General features: G+C 43.8%; 1 protein-coding gene across 3 annotated transcripts in view; it reads left to right on the forward strand.

The window, feature by feature from the left end:
* The window catches only part of hltf (helicase-like transcription factor), a 73123-nt gene that overhangs the window by 45785 nt on the left and 11626 nt on the right, over positions 1–15712 (forward strand). For all 3 annotated transcript variants that reach the window (XM_067995008.1, XM_067995007.1, XM_067995009.1), the window contains exons 18-22: positions 486–665; positions 1606–1730; positions 6515–6693; positions 9031–9156; positions 13900–14012. In XM_067995008.1, the coding sequence (XP_067851109.1) occupies positions 486–665; positions 1606–1730; positions 6515–6693; positions 9031–9156; positions 13900–14012 (723 nt within the window). The remainder of the gene's footprint in view (positions 1–485; positions 666–1605; positions 1731–6514; positions 6694–9030; positions 9157–13899; positions 14013–15712) is intronic.

Consider the following 15712-nt stretch of genomic DNA (forward strand, 5'->3'; position numbering starts at 1 on the left):
TTAAAATTATGAAGGAATTTGATAGGGTAGATGTGGAGAAGATGTTTCCATTTCTGGGGGAGTTTAAAACTAGGGGTCATAAATATAAGATAGTCACTAATAAATCCAATAAAGAATTCAGGAGAAACTTGTTTATCCAGAGAGTGGTTAAAATGTGAAATTTGCTACCACATGGAGTAGTTGAGACGAATAGCATGGATGCATTTAAGGGGAAGCTACATAAGTACATGAGGGAGAAAGGAATAGAAGGATATGCTGATAGGGTTAGATGAAGTACGGTGGGAGGAGGCTTGTGGAGCATAAACTCTGGCATAGACCTGTTGGGCATAATGGCCTGTTTCTGTGCTATAATTTCTGTGTAAAACTCCATACTGGTGATGTATCAAATGTAGTGCCCTAACCATCATATTCTCTACGGTCCTGAGAAGGATGTGTTCTTAACCAGAGGTTTCTAACTTTTTTTTGTTTGTATGTTTGTTCTTCAGACGGCTACAAGCATTAATAAACAACATTACCTTGCGAAGAACCAAAACCAGCAAGGTAAATGGCAAGCCTGTAATTGAGCTCCCGGGACGCACTGTCTTTGTTCAACATATAACGCTGTCTGATGAAGAGAAGCAAATATACGAATCTGTGAAGAACGAAGGCCGGGCCATTATTGGCAGGTGAGACTCTGAAGGAATCCCAGCCTCCTGTTCAGAAAGTGGAGGCTGTGCAAAATTGTCGTCTTGCTACATTTTGTCCCTTGCACAACCTTAACCTTTTATGATGCTAATGTTTTATATATGCCGTAACGGAGACGGGGCAAATATTTGGAGAGATGACCATTTGTTATTGAATACATGCCTCGAGTAGTTATATTTGATAGCCAGGCTTCGATTGCTTAGGTTTGTGAATTAATCAGAAGGGACTGTAAATCAATGAATGCATAAGTGGGAGATTAATTTTAATGGCCAAAAAATCATGGGCTGAAGGCCTGTAATTTCTCAGTATGTGATCCCAGCAAAGTGCAAAATTTCATTTTAAGTTCCTTACAGAAGCGTAAGTGCAGTCATAATTTTATTTTTTAATTAAAGAATTTGATCTCCTGTGGCATTGCCCTTGGACAAAAAAGTTAAATTGCCTCCCTTCCTGTAACTGCCTCTAAACTTCCTTCCAATTCTCCAATTCTTTTCCGCCTCTTGCTCTGTTGCTCTCGCTTTTTCACTCCCAACTTGTCTTCTGCCTTCTTTCTGACCCCTCTTGCAGGTTTTTGTCCGATTTTTTTTTAAAAGGGAAGGGGGAGAGGTGCACAGCTAATTTTGGTGCGTAGGTCCTGTGCACTGCAGCAAGTATGTTGTGAGGGCCCACACCCTTCAAGATATTTGCTGGACTTCTTTTAAGCAAAACCCATGCTGAGCATGTACAGCCCCAGGTTATTGTGCATATTAGGAAAATTGTGGTTTGTCAATTGGGTCTGCCTGCCAGAAATTTAGTCTGACAGCCCTGTGTTTTCAGTGAGGAGGCAGGAATGACTGAGACAGCTCACCTCGGAGCTGTGATAGCATGCTGCTTTCAAACACAAGCACACCGTTTAATGTTTATCCTTACTCCAATATTTTTCAGATATTTCAGTGAAGGGTCCATTTTCACACATTACGCCGATGTCCTTGCAATCCTGGTCTGGCTGAGGCAGCTGTGTTGCCATCCTCGTCTGTTTGCAAATTCTTCAGCTGTAATGGGTTCCTCAGGTAGGAGCAGCGTTCTCTCAGATATTCGCCATTACGTTTACACGAATGGAATTGGAGACCGCTTCAGACACCTTCTTTATCTACTTAATTGAAGCCCATAGGATTAAAGGGACAGTGGCAGCGTGGAATCGAAATTAGCTAAGGGACAGAAAGCAGAGAGTAGTGGTGAATGGTTGTTTTTTTTTAGACAAGAGGGATACAGTGGTATCCCCCAGGGATCAGTATTAGGACCACTGCTCTTTTTGATAGATATTAATGACCTGGACTTGGGTATAGCGGGCATAATTTCAAAGTTTGCAGATGACACAAAACTTTGAAAAGTAGTAAACAATGAGGAGGATAGCAGCAGACTTCAGGAGGACATAGGCAGGCTGGAGAATTGGGCAGACACATGGCAGATGCAATTTAACACAGAGAAGTGATGTATTTTAGAAGGAAGAATGAGGAGAGGCAATATAAACTAAATGGTACAATTTTAAAGGGGGTATAAGAACAGAGAGACCTGGGGGTTTGCCTATAGAAATCTTTGAAGGTAGTTAAGGTAAAAATCAGCCATGATCTAATTGAATGGTGGAACAGGCTCGAGGGGCTGAGTGGCCTACTCCTGTTCCTACGGTGGCAGGACAACTTGATAAGGCTGTTAAAAGTGTACAGGACCCTGGGCTTTATAAATAGAGGCACAGAGTACAAAAGCAAGGAAGTTACGCTGAAGCTTTTCAAATCACTGGTTAGGCCTCAGCTGGAGTTTTGTGTCCAATTGTAGGCACCGTACTTCAGGAAGGATGGAATCATAGAAGTTACAACATGGAAACAGGCCCTTCGGCCCAACATGTCCATGTCACCCAGTTTATACCACTAAGCTAGTCCCAGTTTCCTGCACTTGGCCCATATCCCTCTATACCCATCTTACCCATGTAACTGTCCAAATGCTTTTTAAAAGACAAAATTGTACCCGCCTCTACTACTGCCTCTGGCAGCTCGTTCCAGACACTCACCACCCTTTGAGTGAAAAAATTGCCCCTCTGGACCCTTTTGTATCTCTCCCCTCTCACCTTAAATCTATGCCCCCTCGTTATAGACTCCCCTACCTTTGGGAAAAGATTTTGACTATCTACCTTATCTATGCCCCTCATTATTTTATAGACTTCTATAAGATCACCCCTTAACCTCCTACTCTCCAGGGAAAAAAGTCCCAGTCTGTCTAACCTCTCCCTATAAGTCAAACCATCAAGTCCCGGTAGCATCCTAGTAAATCTTTTCTGCACTCTTTCCAGTTTAATAATATCCTTTCTATAATAGGGTGACCAGAACTGTACACAGTACTCCAAGTGTGGCCTCACCAATGCCCTGTACAACTTCAACAAGACATCCCAACTCCTGCATTCAATGTTCTGACCAATGAAACCAAGCATGCCGAATGCCTTTTTCACCACCCTATCCACCTGTGACTCCACTTTCAAGGAGCTATGAACCTGTACTCCTAGATCTCTTTGTTCTATAACTCTCCCCAACGCCCTACCATTAACGGAGTAGGTCCTGGCCCGATTCGATCTACCAAAATGCATCACCTCACATTTATCTAAATTAAACTCCATCTGCCATTCATCGGCCCACTGGCCCAATTTATCAAGATCCCGTTGCAATCCTAGATAACCTTCTTCACTGTCCACAATGCCACCAACCTTGGTGTCATCTGCAAACTTACTAACCATGCCTCCTAAATTCTCATCCAAATCATTAATATAAATAACAAATAACAGCGGACCCAGCACCGATCCCTGAGGCACACCGCTGGACACAGGCATCCAGTTTGAAAAACAACCCTCTACAACCACCCTCTGTCTTCTGTCGTCAAGCCAATTTTGTATCCAATTGGCTACCTCACCTTGGATCCCATGAGATTTAACCTTATGCAACAACCTGCCATGCGGTACCTTGTCAAAGGCTTTGCTGAAGTCCATGTAGACCACGTCTACTGCACAGCCCTCATCTATCTTCTTGGTTACCCCTTCAAAAAACTCAATCAAATTCGTGAGACATGATTTTCCTCTCACAAAACCATGCTGACTGTTCCTAATTAGTTCCTGCCTCTCCAAATGCCTGTAGATCCTGTCCCTCAGAATACCCTCTAACAACTTACCCACTACAGATGTCAGGCTCACCGGTCTGTAGTTCCCAGGCTTTTCCCTGCCGCCCTTCTTAAACAAAGGCACAACATTTGCTACCCTCCAATCTTCAGGCACCTCACCTGTAGCGGTGGATGATTCAAATATCTCTGCTAGGGGACCCGCAATTTCCTCCCAAACCTCCCATAACGTCCTGGGATACATTTCATCAGGTCCCGGAGATTTATCTACCTTGATGCGCGTTAAGACTTCCAGCACCTCCCCCTCTGTAATATGTACACTCCTCAAGACATCACTATTTATTTCCCCAAGTTCCCTAACATCCATGCCTTTCTCAACCGTAAATACCGATGCGAAATAGTCATTCAGGATCTCACCCATCTCTTGTGGTTCCGCACATAGATGACCTTGTTGATCCTTAAGAGGCCCTACTCTCTCCCTAGTTACTCTTTTGCCCTTTATGTATTTGTAGAAGCTCTTTGGATTCTCCTTTGCCTTATCTGCCAAAGCAATCTCATGTCCCCTTTTTGCCCTCCTGATTTCTCTCTCAACTCTACTCCGGCAATCTCTATACTCTTCAAGGGATCCACTTGATCCCAGCTGCCTATGCATGTCATATGCCTCCTTCTTCTTTTTGACTAGGGCCTCAATCTCCCGAGTCATCCAAGGTTCCCTACTTCTACCAGCCTTGCCCTTCACTTTATAAGGAATGTGCTCACCCTGAACCCTGGTTAACACACTTTTGAAAGCCTCCCACTTACCAGACGTCCCTTTGCCTGCCAACAGACTCTCCTAATGTCAAGGCCTTGGAGTGGGTACAGAGGAGATTCATTAGAATGGTAACAGGAATGAGGAACTTCAGTTATGTGGAGAGACTGGAGAAGCTGGGATTGTTCTCCTTTTAGAGTAAATATCGTTAAGAGGGGATTTAATTGAGACCTTCAAAGTCATGACGGGTTTTGATAGAGAAAATGAGGAAATATTGTTTCCAGTGGCAGAAGGGTCGGTAACCAGAGAACAGAGATTTAAGGTAATTGGCAAAAAAGCCAGAGGTGAGATGAGGAGAAATTGTTTTACGCAACGAGTTATTATGATCTGGAATGCATTGCCTGAAGGGGATAAAATTGCAGGCCTATGGGGAAGGAGCAGGGGAGTGGGACTAATTGGATAGCTGTTTCAAAGAGTAGCACGATGGGCCGAATGGCCTCCTTCTGTGCTGCAAGATTCTATGAACAGCAGCCATTACGTTTCAAAAAGTAATTCACCGTGTAAAATTCTATAAGACTTTGAAACTGCTCTGTATATTGTCTAGCAAAAATCTGCAGATGCTGTAAATCTAAATCAAAACCAGAAAATGCCGGAAACACTCAGCTGATCCGCCAGAATCTGTGGAGAGAACAGGCGTTTTCTGCACAGATGTTGCCTGATCTGAGTGTTTCTAGCATTTTCTATTGTCTAGTAGTTGTAGGAGGGTTCATACAAGAGCTGGGAGATTTCCCAATCCTGGCCAACACTCCTCTCCCAATTTATCACCACCAAAAAATCAACTAATCATTCATCCAGTTGCTGATCACGTGGTCTTGCTGTATGGAAAATGGCTACTGCATTTTTGCAATTGCTGCAACTAGATGTGAGTGTAATTTATGTAGAACATTTTGGGATGTTTACAGACTAGGTGAGATGCTACATCAATGCAACACTCTCTTTCTTGATTTCTTCCCCCTGCCCCGGTTACAGGTTGTTCCCCAACCCTGCCAGTGTTGCAGTGTGATGCATGTCGGCAGCTGGGGTTGACTTTACCCTTGATTTAGTTTTTAACTGGTGTCACCTGACATTCAGACACGCACACATCTTCCAGCAGGGGTTACTGATTAGCTATCAGAAGTGGCTGCTTCCTCAGCCCGTTGCTAATTGAGAGGCAGTGTAGGCAATTGTAATATCTGGCCAAGTTCAGCTAACTCAGCACAAACAAGTGATCTTGCTGGTCTGTAGTGCTGGGTACCATACCCAGCAACAGCTTTCATTGGTCTAGTTCCTTTTAATGTAGAAAAATGAGCCAAGTTGTTTCCCAAATGCTTAAGGAAAATGCAGAGCTTTGAACGTGTTGAAGTTTATGGAAGATGGGAGGCTGACCCGGAGAGCTTTGGAGTAATTAACCATACATTGATGCATTTAGCACTTTGGCTATTGCAGGCGCTGCAGACCCTGTTTAAGAGGCAAGAAATATTGGAGAATTCTGGAGTTTTTACTTAAGTGTAAAGCGGTCGGCCACTTAACTGAACTAGTTAGTTATCTAAACCAGCTGGGCCTTCCAAGTATGGCACATGTATATCATTGTTGCATCATGCTTATACCAGTTTTTGTATTGAATTAATATAATTTAATAAACAGAACACTGGAATTAATACACACCATCCAAATTAATGATTTATCCAAACAAGGCTATTTGCTAAACTGTAAGAAATGCATCCTGCTGTGTTAACCTGCTGTGGAAATCCTGTTTACAAGTCTATTGATAGTCTGGTTAGATGTGAGTCTGTACAAATGATTAAAATTGGAAGAGTTGGTTATTTCTGTTCATTAGATGGAAATGTACTAAATGGAGGTCAATACGCTCTCTTTCCCTCTCTCCCTCTTTTTTTTCTTTCTCTCTAATAGACAACGCCACACCTGACGAACTGCGGGAGAAGTTGGTGAAGAAGATTAAACTAGTTTTGAGTTATGGCTCTGATGAAGAGTGCGCCATCTGCCTGGAATCGCTGACCTTTCCTGTAATTACGCACTGTGCCCATGTTTACTGCAGACCATGTATCTGTCAGGTTATTCGGAGTGAGCAGGTCAGTGGATTTCAGGAGTATGACGTTATGCAAACACACTTCTGTAACTCATGGGTTTTAGGAGATTTGTACGAAAGTTTGTGTTGACATTGGTCCCAGAAATTTCCTCAGAGGTTCTCCTGATTGGCTGCCGTAACTTGGGGGTAAACCTCGTTCGTGTGTCTATCCGGGGTTTCTGCCAATCTTCCGCAGAAGTTATGGCGGCTGATTGGGAAAAAGCCTGAGGAAATTTCTGGCTGTTTATTTACGAAGCGGTTTTGCTTCATACCGATGCTAAATAAGTTGTAGTGTACGCTTTCTTTGTATTTGCTCTTGAGATATTGGTAATGCTGACAAGGCTGCATTTATTGTCCATCCTTAGTTACCTTGAGGTGGGCCTTCTTGAAGTAGTTGTTACAATTGAGTAGATGGCTAAACCATTTCACAGGGTATTAAGAGTCAACTACGTACAGTAGAACTGAAGTTATTTGTAGGGGTGGCAGACTCCCTTCTCTGAAGGACATTTGGTAACCAGTTGGATTTTTACAACAATCAGTATCTTTCATTGGTCATTTTTCCTGATGCTAGCCCACAAATTACCAGGAGAAACTGGTTGAGTGGGTTGGTAACCAAAGGACACAGATTTAAGATAATTGGCAAAAGAATTTTTTTTTAATGCAGTGAGTTGTTATGATCTGGAATACACTGCCTGAAAGGGTGGTGGAAACAGATTCAATAGTAACTTTCAAAAGGGAATTGGATGTATATTTCAAAAGGAAAAATTTGCAGGGCTATGGCGATAGAGTGGAGGAGTAGGACTAAATGGAATAGCTCTTTCAAAGAGCCAGCGCAGGCACAATGGGCCGAATGGCCTCCTGTGCTGTTAAGATTCTATGATCTATTCAATCCAGTTTTACAACTTGCCATGGTAGGATTTGAACTCATGACCTCATAGTCCATAACCAGTGCACTACTGTACTCAGAAGAAAATCTGCAGCCGAGGCCCAACCTGACACTGGAGCGAAGTGGAGTGGAATTCCCTGTAGGAGGAAGTCTTGCTCCACTCCAGAGTCAGATTGGACCCTAACTCCGGATTTACACTACAATGTTTAAGGCTGATGCAAACAAAAACTCCCTCATGTCAATGTAATAGTTGTGGTCTAAATGCAGCCTTGGATACTTTTAATCTTTTGATATAAAGTCCTGTGGCATTTTTCTCAATACAAACATAAGTCTGATGACTTGTCATTATAATTTAATAATTATTAGGGATAAGGTCTTAAATATTTATGTATACATTTTTTTTGTAAGAAGAGATGGACTTAAGTTCTAGTAGAAACTTGCTGTAGAAGATATTTTGTCGATGGTCTGACAACTGATGGAGAACACTGACCAATGATAGAAAAAAAGACACTTGTGAAATGGCTGAGTTCATTGGAGCAAGTGTGCTGCACTAATCGACTAAACTGGGAACATTTTCAAAGTGATTCTTAAAAAAAAATTTAAATCTCACATCATTTGTAGTACTTCCCTGAAGAGTTTTCCTCTTTATGGTGCAGAATGATAAAAGCCTTAAAGGTGTTAACAAATGCCCGCTGAAAAATTGCACAGGAGGCCAGGCTGTGAGGCTGGTCCTGCTTTGCTGCATGTGTTGGAAGGGTTCACTGGTGGACTGAATGCTCACTGCTGCATTTATATTATATTGTTGCTGTAATATTAAAAAGTGCCAGTGCCTCTGATGACTTAGAAACGTACCTCGGGTGTTGCTGTGTACCACCGGAAGGGCATTGTGACAGTAGAATATTAAGGGGTGATCTGATTGGGGTGCTTAAGATGATCAAAGGAGTTGATAGGGTAGATAGAGAGAAACTATTTCTTCTAGTGGGGGAGTCTAGAAATTAGAGCTAGGCCGTTCAGGGGCGATGTCAGAAAGCACTTCATCACACAAAAGGTAGTGGAAATCTGGAACTCTCTTTCCCCCAAAAATCTGTTGAGGCTGGGTCAATTGAAAATTTCAAAACTGAGATTAATAGATTTTTGTTAGGCAAAGGCAGTAAAGGTTACGGAACCAAGGCGGGTAAATGGACCACCATCAGCAGTGTTGAATGACCCAATATTTTGAGCCGTGATATTGAGAAGGACTTTTTGACACTGGAGCATGCTGCGGTGGCCCTCTGACCTCTGCCTCACAGTGTAAGCGGGGTGAATTTCAGAGGATCAGTAGTATAGGCATGTTGCGAAATGCTTTATCAGTGTAAACACGGGAGCTTCAATTCTTGCGAGTTAGTTAAGTAAGCATGATCAGTGCATGCGTCTCGTTATGTTTGCCTCCTTTTTCTTCCCGCTTGTCTCTGCTAGCCCACCGCCAGATGCCCCTTGTGCAGGTCCGAGATCCGAGTAGAACAGCTGGTGGAGTGTCCCCCTGAAGAGACGGACTGTGCGGCACTTGACAAAACTCAGCAGGCCTGGGTCTCCAGTTCAAAGGTCAGTCAGTAGCCTTGAGTTTTTAAAAAATCCTATCCAACCAATTGCGGAGAGAAGCACTGATGTCAGGAAGGGGAGATTCTGTGAGCTGGCATGGATATTATCTGTGGAATGTCAGCCTGCAGCCATTTGGAAAACCAGCAGCTGCAACATTTGTGGTATGTCTGCATGAGAGCCCATTTTTATACATTTGAACGTAAATAGCAATTGAGTTGCTCAAATTTAACCTCAATGACAAGGCAGGCTGGGTTACACCTGGGCAGGAAGGGCAATTTTGGTTAATTTTTTGGTGGGGAGGGGAGTGTAGTTGGGTGAAATTAATGTAACATTCCATGACACAAGTGAGTTTTTATCTAAGACATTGAGGGCAGGAAATGTCTGGAATGTCTTGTAATTTTAGTGTTTGCCATCTTTAGTATAGTTTACACAAATGATCTTGTACCTCTAGTATTGCTGCTTGTCCATTTTAGTACTAGACAGTCTGGTTTGATGGTAAGCTAAATGGAAATTTCTAAAGGAAACTAGACACCAAAAGCATCTTTTGTTTTACATACAGAAGCCAATTTTTCCAGTTACCACTTGTTATATGATGGGGTGGGGCGAAAAGAAGGTATTTTGTTGTACAGTGCCTTATCACGCCTGGCTTCACATTGTCACATTGAGATTTCTTTTGACCATTTTCCATAGAAGGGATTTGTAAAAAGAGTTACTTTACAAGTGTTAGAAATTATAATTACTAAATTACCTTATAAATGAATATATTCAAGTTTTTTTTAGAAAGGCACCAATGATAAGTGGTTAAAATATTGAGTTGGCTTCGATGATGTTTCCCCATAGACTGTAAATAATCAGCACTCATTATTGTGTCTCTGCATCCGATAAACTCCGCGGGGGAAAGATTGGATAGGGCCTGTTTTTGGGCGGGAGTAGCACGATCCGCTATTACCCCGAGCCCAATGGTCCCTGCGCAGGCAGGACGAGATTTTCATCAGGCCTGAGGACTCGCCTGTAATCTGCGTTGGAAATCAGCGTTGAACGAGGATACCCTGCAATTCGCACTGTCCACCTGCAGGGGGAGCTCCAATCTCTTAAAAGCAGGCAGTTAGAAATCTCTTAAAGGTACCTGGTACCTGTTGTTAGCTGAATATAACAGCCTGCTGTCTGAACGGCGGTCAGACATTGCACACATAAAGCACAGATGCAGGTCCCATCCCTATGTTTACATACTGATGAGTTATGTTTGAATAAAAGTTGCGCACCACTAAATCCCACATCCTCTAATCTGCATGCCAGACCTCACCAATCTGCATGCCAGACCTCACCAATCTGCCGATCTGAGAGTCCATGCACCAAGGTTCTCCGCTGATGCACCAGAGGCCTTGGTGCAAGAGGTAGACAGAAGGAGGGACATCCTATATCCGCGGATGGGGAGCAAGAGGCCCTCCAGACGTACACCCAAAAGGCAGTGGGAGGCAGTAGAGGATGAAGTCAATTCCAGGCACACAGCATCATGAACATGGACGCAGTACAGGAAGAAGTTCAATGATTTGACCTGAGTGGTCAAGGTGAGTGAGGTCAATTGTCAAGTGGCACCTCCTACCAACTGAACCACTAGCCGCATCCACTCCTCCATGCACTAAACCCCCCAACACCCACCTACCAACAATCTCTTTCCATCAGTACTCAACTCTTCCAATCAGATGCTTCCTCTCGCCCTCACACATTACCGCTGCTGTAAGCCGCCCACCCACAACTCACAGGCCACACACACTGGCAGCTATTCATACATGACGGGCACACCGCCCAGACACATGTCCCGCTTTCTTGCAGGAGAAGGTCGCGCATATCAGTAGCAGCAAGTGGCAGTGGCATTCAGCCCCTCGAGCCTGTTCCGCCATTCAATGAGATCATGGTGGACCTGTGACCTAACTCCGTATATCCGCCTTAGCCCCATATTCCGTAATACCCTTGGTTCACAGAAATCTATCAATCTCAGATTTAGAATTCGCTATTGAGCTAGCATCAACTGCCATTTGCAGAAGAGCTTCCCAATCTTCTCCCAACCTTTGCATGTAGAAGCATTTCCTAACTTCACTCCTGCACGCGCTGGCTCTAAATGCTAGGCTATACCCCCTAGTCCTAGTATTCAAGTATAGGAGACTTCCTAAAGCAGTTACAAATGTCTCGGCAGCCAGAAGCAATAATCCAGCCCTAACCTGTAAATCCTGCATGGTCCCTTTAAATAGCGCCGTTGTGGGGTCCTCCAGGGACTCTTAAGACACGTTTAGATGGTCAGGGTTAAGACTGTGCGTTGATTTGAGCGTTTAGACCCAAAATGGTATCTATCACTTTAAATCAGCATTGCACACTGATTGAAGCCATTTTCTCCCTACTTTACACGATTCCAGCGTTTGTTATCTGCGCCTGCGCTAACTCCTATACCAAGATGATGTCTGGCGCACGTCACGCAGGAAACGTGCATGCGCATCTAAGACGCCATCTTGGATGTCAGAGAGGCTGTATAGCGCCAAAATTGTTGCAGGAGTTCGTCAGGGCAGTGTCCTAGGCCCAACCATCTTCAGCTGCTTCATCAATGACCTTCCCTCCATCATAAGGTCAGAAATGGGGATGTTTGCTGATGATTGCACAGTGTTCAGTTCCATTCGCAACCCCTCAAGTAATGAAGCAGTCCGAGCCCGCATGCAGCAAGACCTGGACAACATCCAGGTTTGGGCTGATAAGTGGCAAGTAACATTCGCGCCAGACAAGTGCCAGGCAATGACCATCTCCAACAAGAGAGTAACCACCTCCCCTTGACATTCAACGGCATTACCATCGTCGAATCCCCCACCATCAACATCCTGGGGGTCACCATTGACCAGAAACTTAACTGGACCAACCATATAAATACCGTGGATACAAGAGCAGGTCAGAGGCTGGGTATTTTGCGGCGAGTGACTCACCTTCTGACTCCCCAAAGCCTTTCCACCATCCACAAGGCACAAGTCAGGAGTGTGATGGAATACTCTCCACTTGCTTGGATGAGTGCAGCTCCAACAACACTCAAAAAGCTCGACACCATCCAAGATAAAGCAGCCCGCTTGATTGGCACCCCATCCACCACCCTAAACATTCACTCCCTTCACCACCGGCGCACTGTGGCTGCAGTGTGCACCATCCACAGGATGCACTGCAGCAACTTGCCAAGGCTTCTTCGACAGCACCTCCCAAACCCGCGACCTCTACAACCTAGAAGGACAAGAGCAGCAAGTACATGGGAACAACACCACCTGCACGTTCCCCTCCAAGTCACACACCATCCCGACTTGGAAATATATCGCCATTCCTTCATCGTCGCTGGGTCAAAATCCTGGAACTCCCTTCCTAACAGCACTGTGGGAGAACCGTCACCACACGGATTTCAGCGGTTCAAGAAGGCGGCTCACCACCACCTTCTCAAGGGCAGTTAGGGATGGGCAATAAATGCCGGCCTCGCCAGCGACTCCCACATCCCATGAACAAATACATATAAAAAAAATAACGGGCACCACACTGCCCAATTTAGTGCCCCGCATATCTATTCTGTTGGGAATTTCCTTTCTGGTTGTGAAGAGAGGGAGATAATATAGAAACGCAAGATCGGTGACCCTGCAAAGGCAGACTAGTACAGCAAAGGCTGAGAGAAGGTTAGACTGAAGGGGAGTGGTTAAAAAATATATTTTGTTTGGTTGAGCAAGATTGACCCACTGATGTGGGGAAGTGCAGCATGTGATTACGAGCAGAAAAAATGCACTGATCTGAAATAATTGAATCTGATCGTAACTGTTGCTGTGTATGTTCACCCTACTGTGAAATAAAGTAACTTTAAAAAGTATTGTGTGTGGCCTTGTCTCACCATGTGTTTGCTCAGTCTGCCTTCAAAGAGAGTGAAGAAGCACACGTGAACGATGCAAATTTCTAGTTCATATTACAAGGGGGTGCTACTATTACACCCCTGTGTTATATTGTATAGTTAGATATTGCACAGTACAAGCACACTCCTAAAAGTAAGCCATTCAGACAGACCGCTTATGGGCGTGACTAGCACTGCTGTACCTGAAAGAATATCTAAGCCAAGACTCTGAATTTGTAACAGACAATGAATGACTTTGAAAGTTCAGTGATTTGTTATACAGGCAGAAATGGCTACCATTTTGTGCATGGCATGATCCTACACACAGCAATGATGAATTAAAGTGTGGAGATATTGATTAAAATTTTTTAGTGAATTTTCATCAACAAAGCTAACATGAAAGCAAAAGAAGGCAGCCCTGTGTATCTCAGTTACAGTGTTATGTGGCTGACTGTGAGATAGCTCATTTTGAGTACAGTGATATGTTGTGCTGTATTTGTCACATGCAGCCATGAGGTTGATTTTTCTCTACTGGTGTAAATCAGGTCTAAATGGTAAAAAATTGGTGCAAATACTGCTAGAATGGTAAAATTCTAATAGAATCCAAATTTCCTGGGTCAGTCCATTTGCGTAACTGTTCACAGATCCAGATGCAAACTTTGGCTGGTGTAGAGAGCGTACTAGTAGTAGAAAATTGCACCTAAGTAAAATTTAAAGGGATGGTGACAATTAAAAGGAAGTGTCGCAATAAGGGGACAAAAATTCTGTAAGTCTTTAGAAAGGTTCAACAGGCATCACAATACATTATCAGCTGATACTGATCTGTATAATGTTGCTGTATACAATTGCAGGTAGATGCCCTGATGCATTCCTTGATTGAACTTCGAAAGCAGGACCCCACCGTCAAGAGTTTAGTAGTGTCTCAGTTCACAGCCTTCCTTACTCTTATAGAAACTCCTCTCAGGTAGGTACAGACCTCGTGTGTTTACCCTTTCCTTGAGCAAGCAGCGTCCAGTGGGTTTATCGGTGTTTGTACAGTATGAGGCTAAGAAGCCGTGCACTGAAGGATAGACTGGCTGGCTATTCATGAAACAGGTGATGCTGTTTCAGTAAGTGTTTCTGAAAGTGTTGCAAGAAATATTACAAACTGCAGAAAAGGAAAATAAAACTGATGACGAGCTGGTTATGGACAAGGAAGGTCATTCAGCCCATCTTAGCTCATCCAGAAATAAGGAGCCTCCACTTTCCCAGCACAGCACCCAGACTAGAGGAGGAGGAGGGGGGTGGGGCGGGGCGGTGGCAGTGTTCATTTTGTGAAGAGCTTCCTGATCTATGGGTACCACTTCTTAAACATCCACACACTAGAAGCAACTGAAAAAATAAGTAAATTAGCATTCTGCAGCCCAAGGCAGAGCCTCTCTACTTCCTTTGGTCCGATGCATTTCATTGTGGTAATTGGAGCTCTTTCAGGTAGATGCGCAGTTTCTGGAGACTTTACCTGCTCTGAATATTGCATCCTGAGTTATTGTCTAACTTAATTATCTGGGAGAGCCTTCACCACATGGACTGCGGCAGTTCAAGAAGGCAGCTCACTACCACCTTCTCGAGGGCAATTAGGGATGGGCAATGAATGCTGGCCTCGCCAGCGATGCCCACATCCCGTGAACGGAAAAAAAAAGATGAGTTTTGCAGAAATGGGCTTAAGCTACTCCTTTTAATTAAACATGAAATTTTACTGCTGTGTTTAAAAATAAATCTCTAGATTTTGTTTTTCTGGCTTTATGCAAAATTGGTTTTGAGAGGACATGGAAAGTTCTAAGCTGACATTGCTTTAACATTACAGCATTGCCTCAGAAGTCACTGAGACTCACCTTGCAACCATCCGAGGTCTCCCGAGGCAAAATCAGTCCCTGAAGTAAACCTGGAATAACAGCATTTGACACTGCAGGCCACCATTTTGTTTTTCCCCAAGCCAAGCTAAAGTTTTCAGCTTGTCTGATGTCACGATCGTGCTTGTTGAACAACCACAAAGTTTGTTTGTGTTGCGGCCTGCGCTTTGAACCCCAGCTCAAAATATGAATAAAACTGATTGAGTAGCATCTGACTTAACACACTTTAGGATCAATTTACTCCTATATATTACTCTGCCATTTCCATTCGAAACAGCTTAGTAACTGTGGTAGACTTTGTTGTGCTGAATCTGACCTGTCCATACCTTGTGGCAGATTCAGCAATAACTGTTGAGTGCGAGATTCACTTGTGTGCAATTTTGCCTTGGTCATGAATATGAATAACTAATCTTAATGCGTGTCTACTAATCTTACCCACGTGCAGTTAGTGCAAAGTTTGCGACTTTTAGTCAGCCCTTGCCCCTTCCCCAGCATCAAGGGGAGAAGGTTCAATCAGGTTGCATTGCTTAGAACGCATTGTTGTGCTGCAAGGGCAAGCTGATAAGTGGGCCCACTGCAGTCAAACCCAGAAATGGTAGATACAAAGTACACACCACCATTTGGTGCCAGTGGCAGTAAGGGTATTGAGTGAAAACCCTGTTCTAGGAGGTTGTTGGATGTTTATTTATACTATGTTGCTGGGAGAAAACCCTGTAGTATAAAGAGGGCCTTAAATGGTTTGTTATAAATATTTTCTATGTTTGTCTGTTTTTTT

The sequence above is a fragment of the Heptranchias perlo genome, chromosome 13 (genome assembly GCF_035084215.1).
Source record: "Heptranchias perlo isolate sHepPer1 chromosome 13, sHepPer1.hap1, whole genome shotgun sequence".
Lineage (NCBI taxonomy): Eukaryota > Metazoa > Chordata > Chondrichthyes > Hexanchiformes > Hexanchidae > Heptranchias > Heptranchias perlo.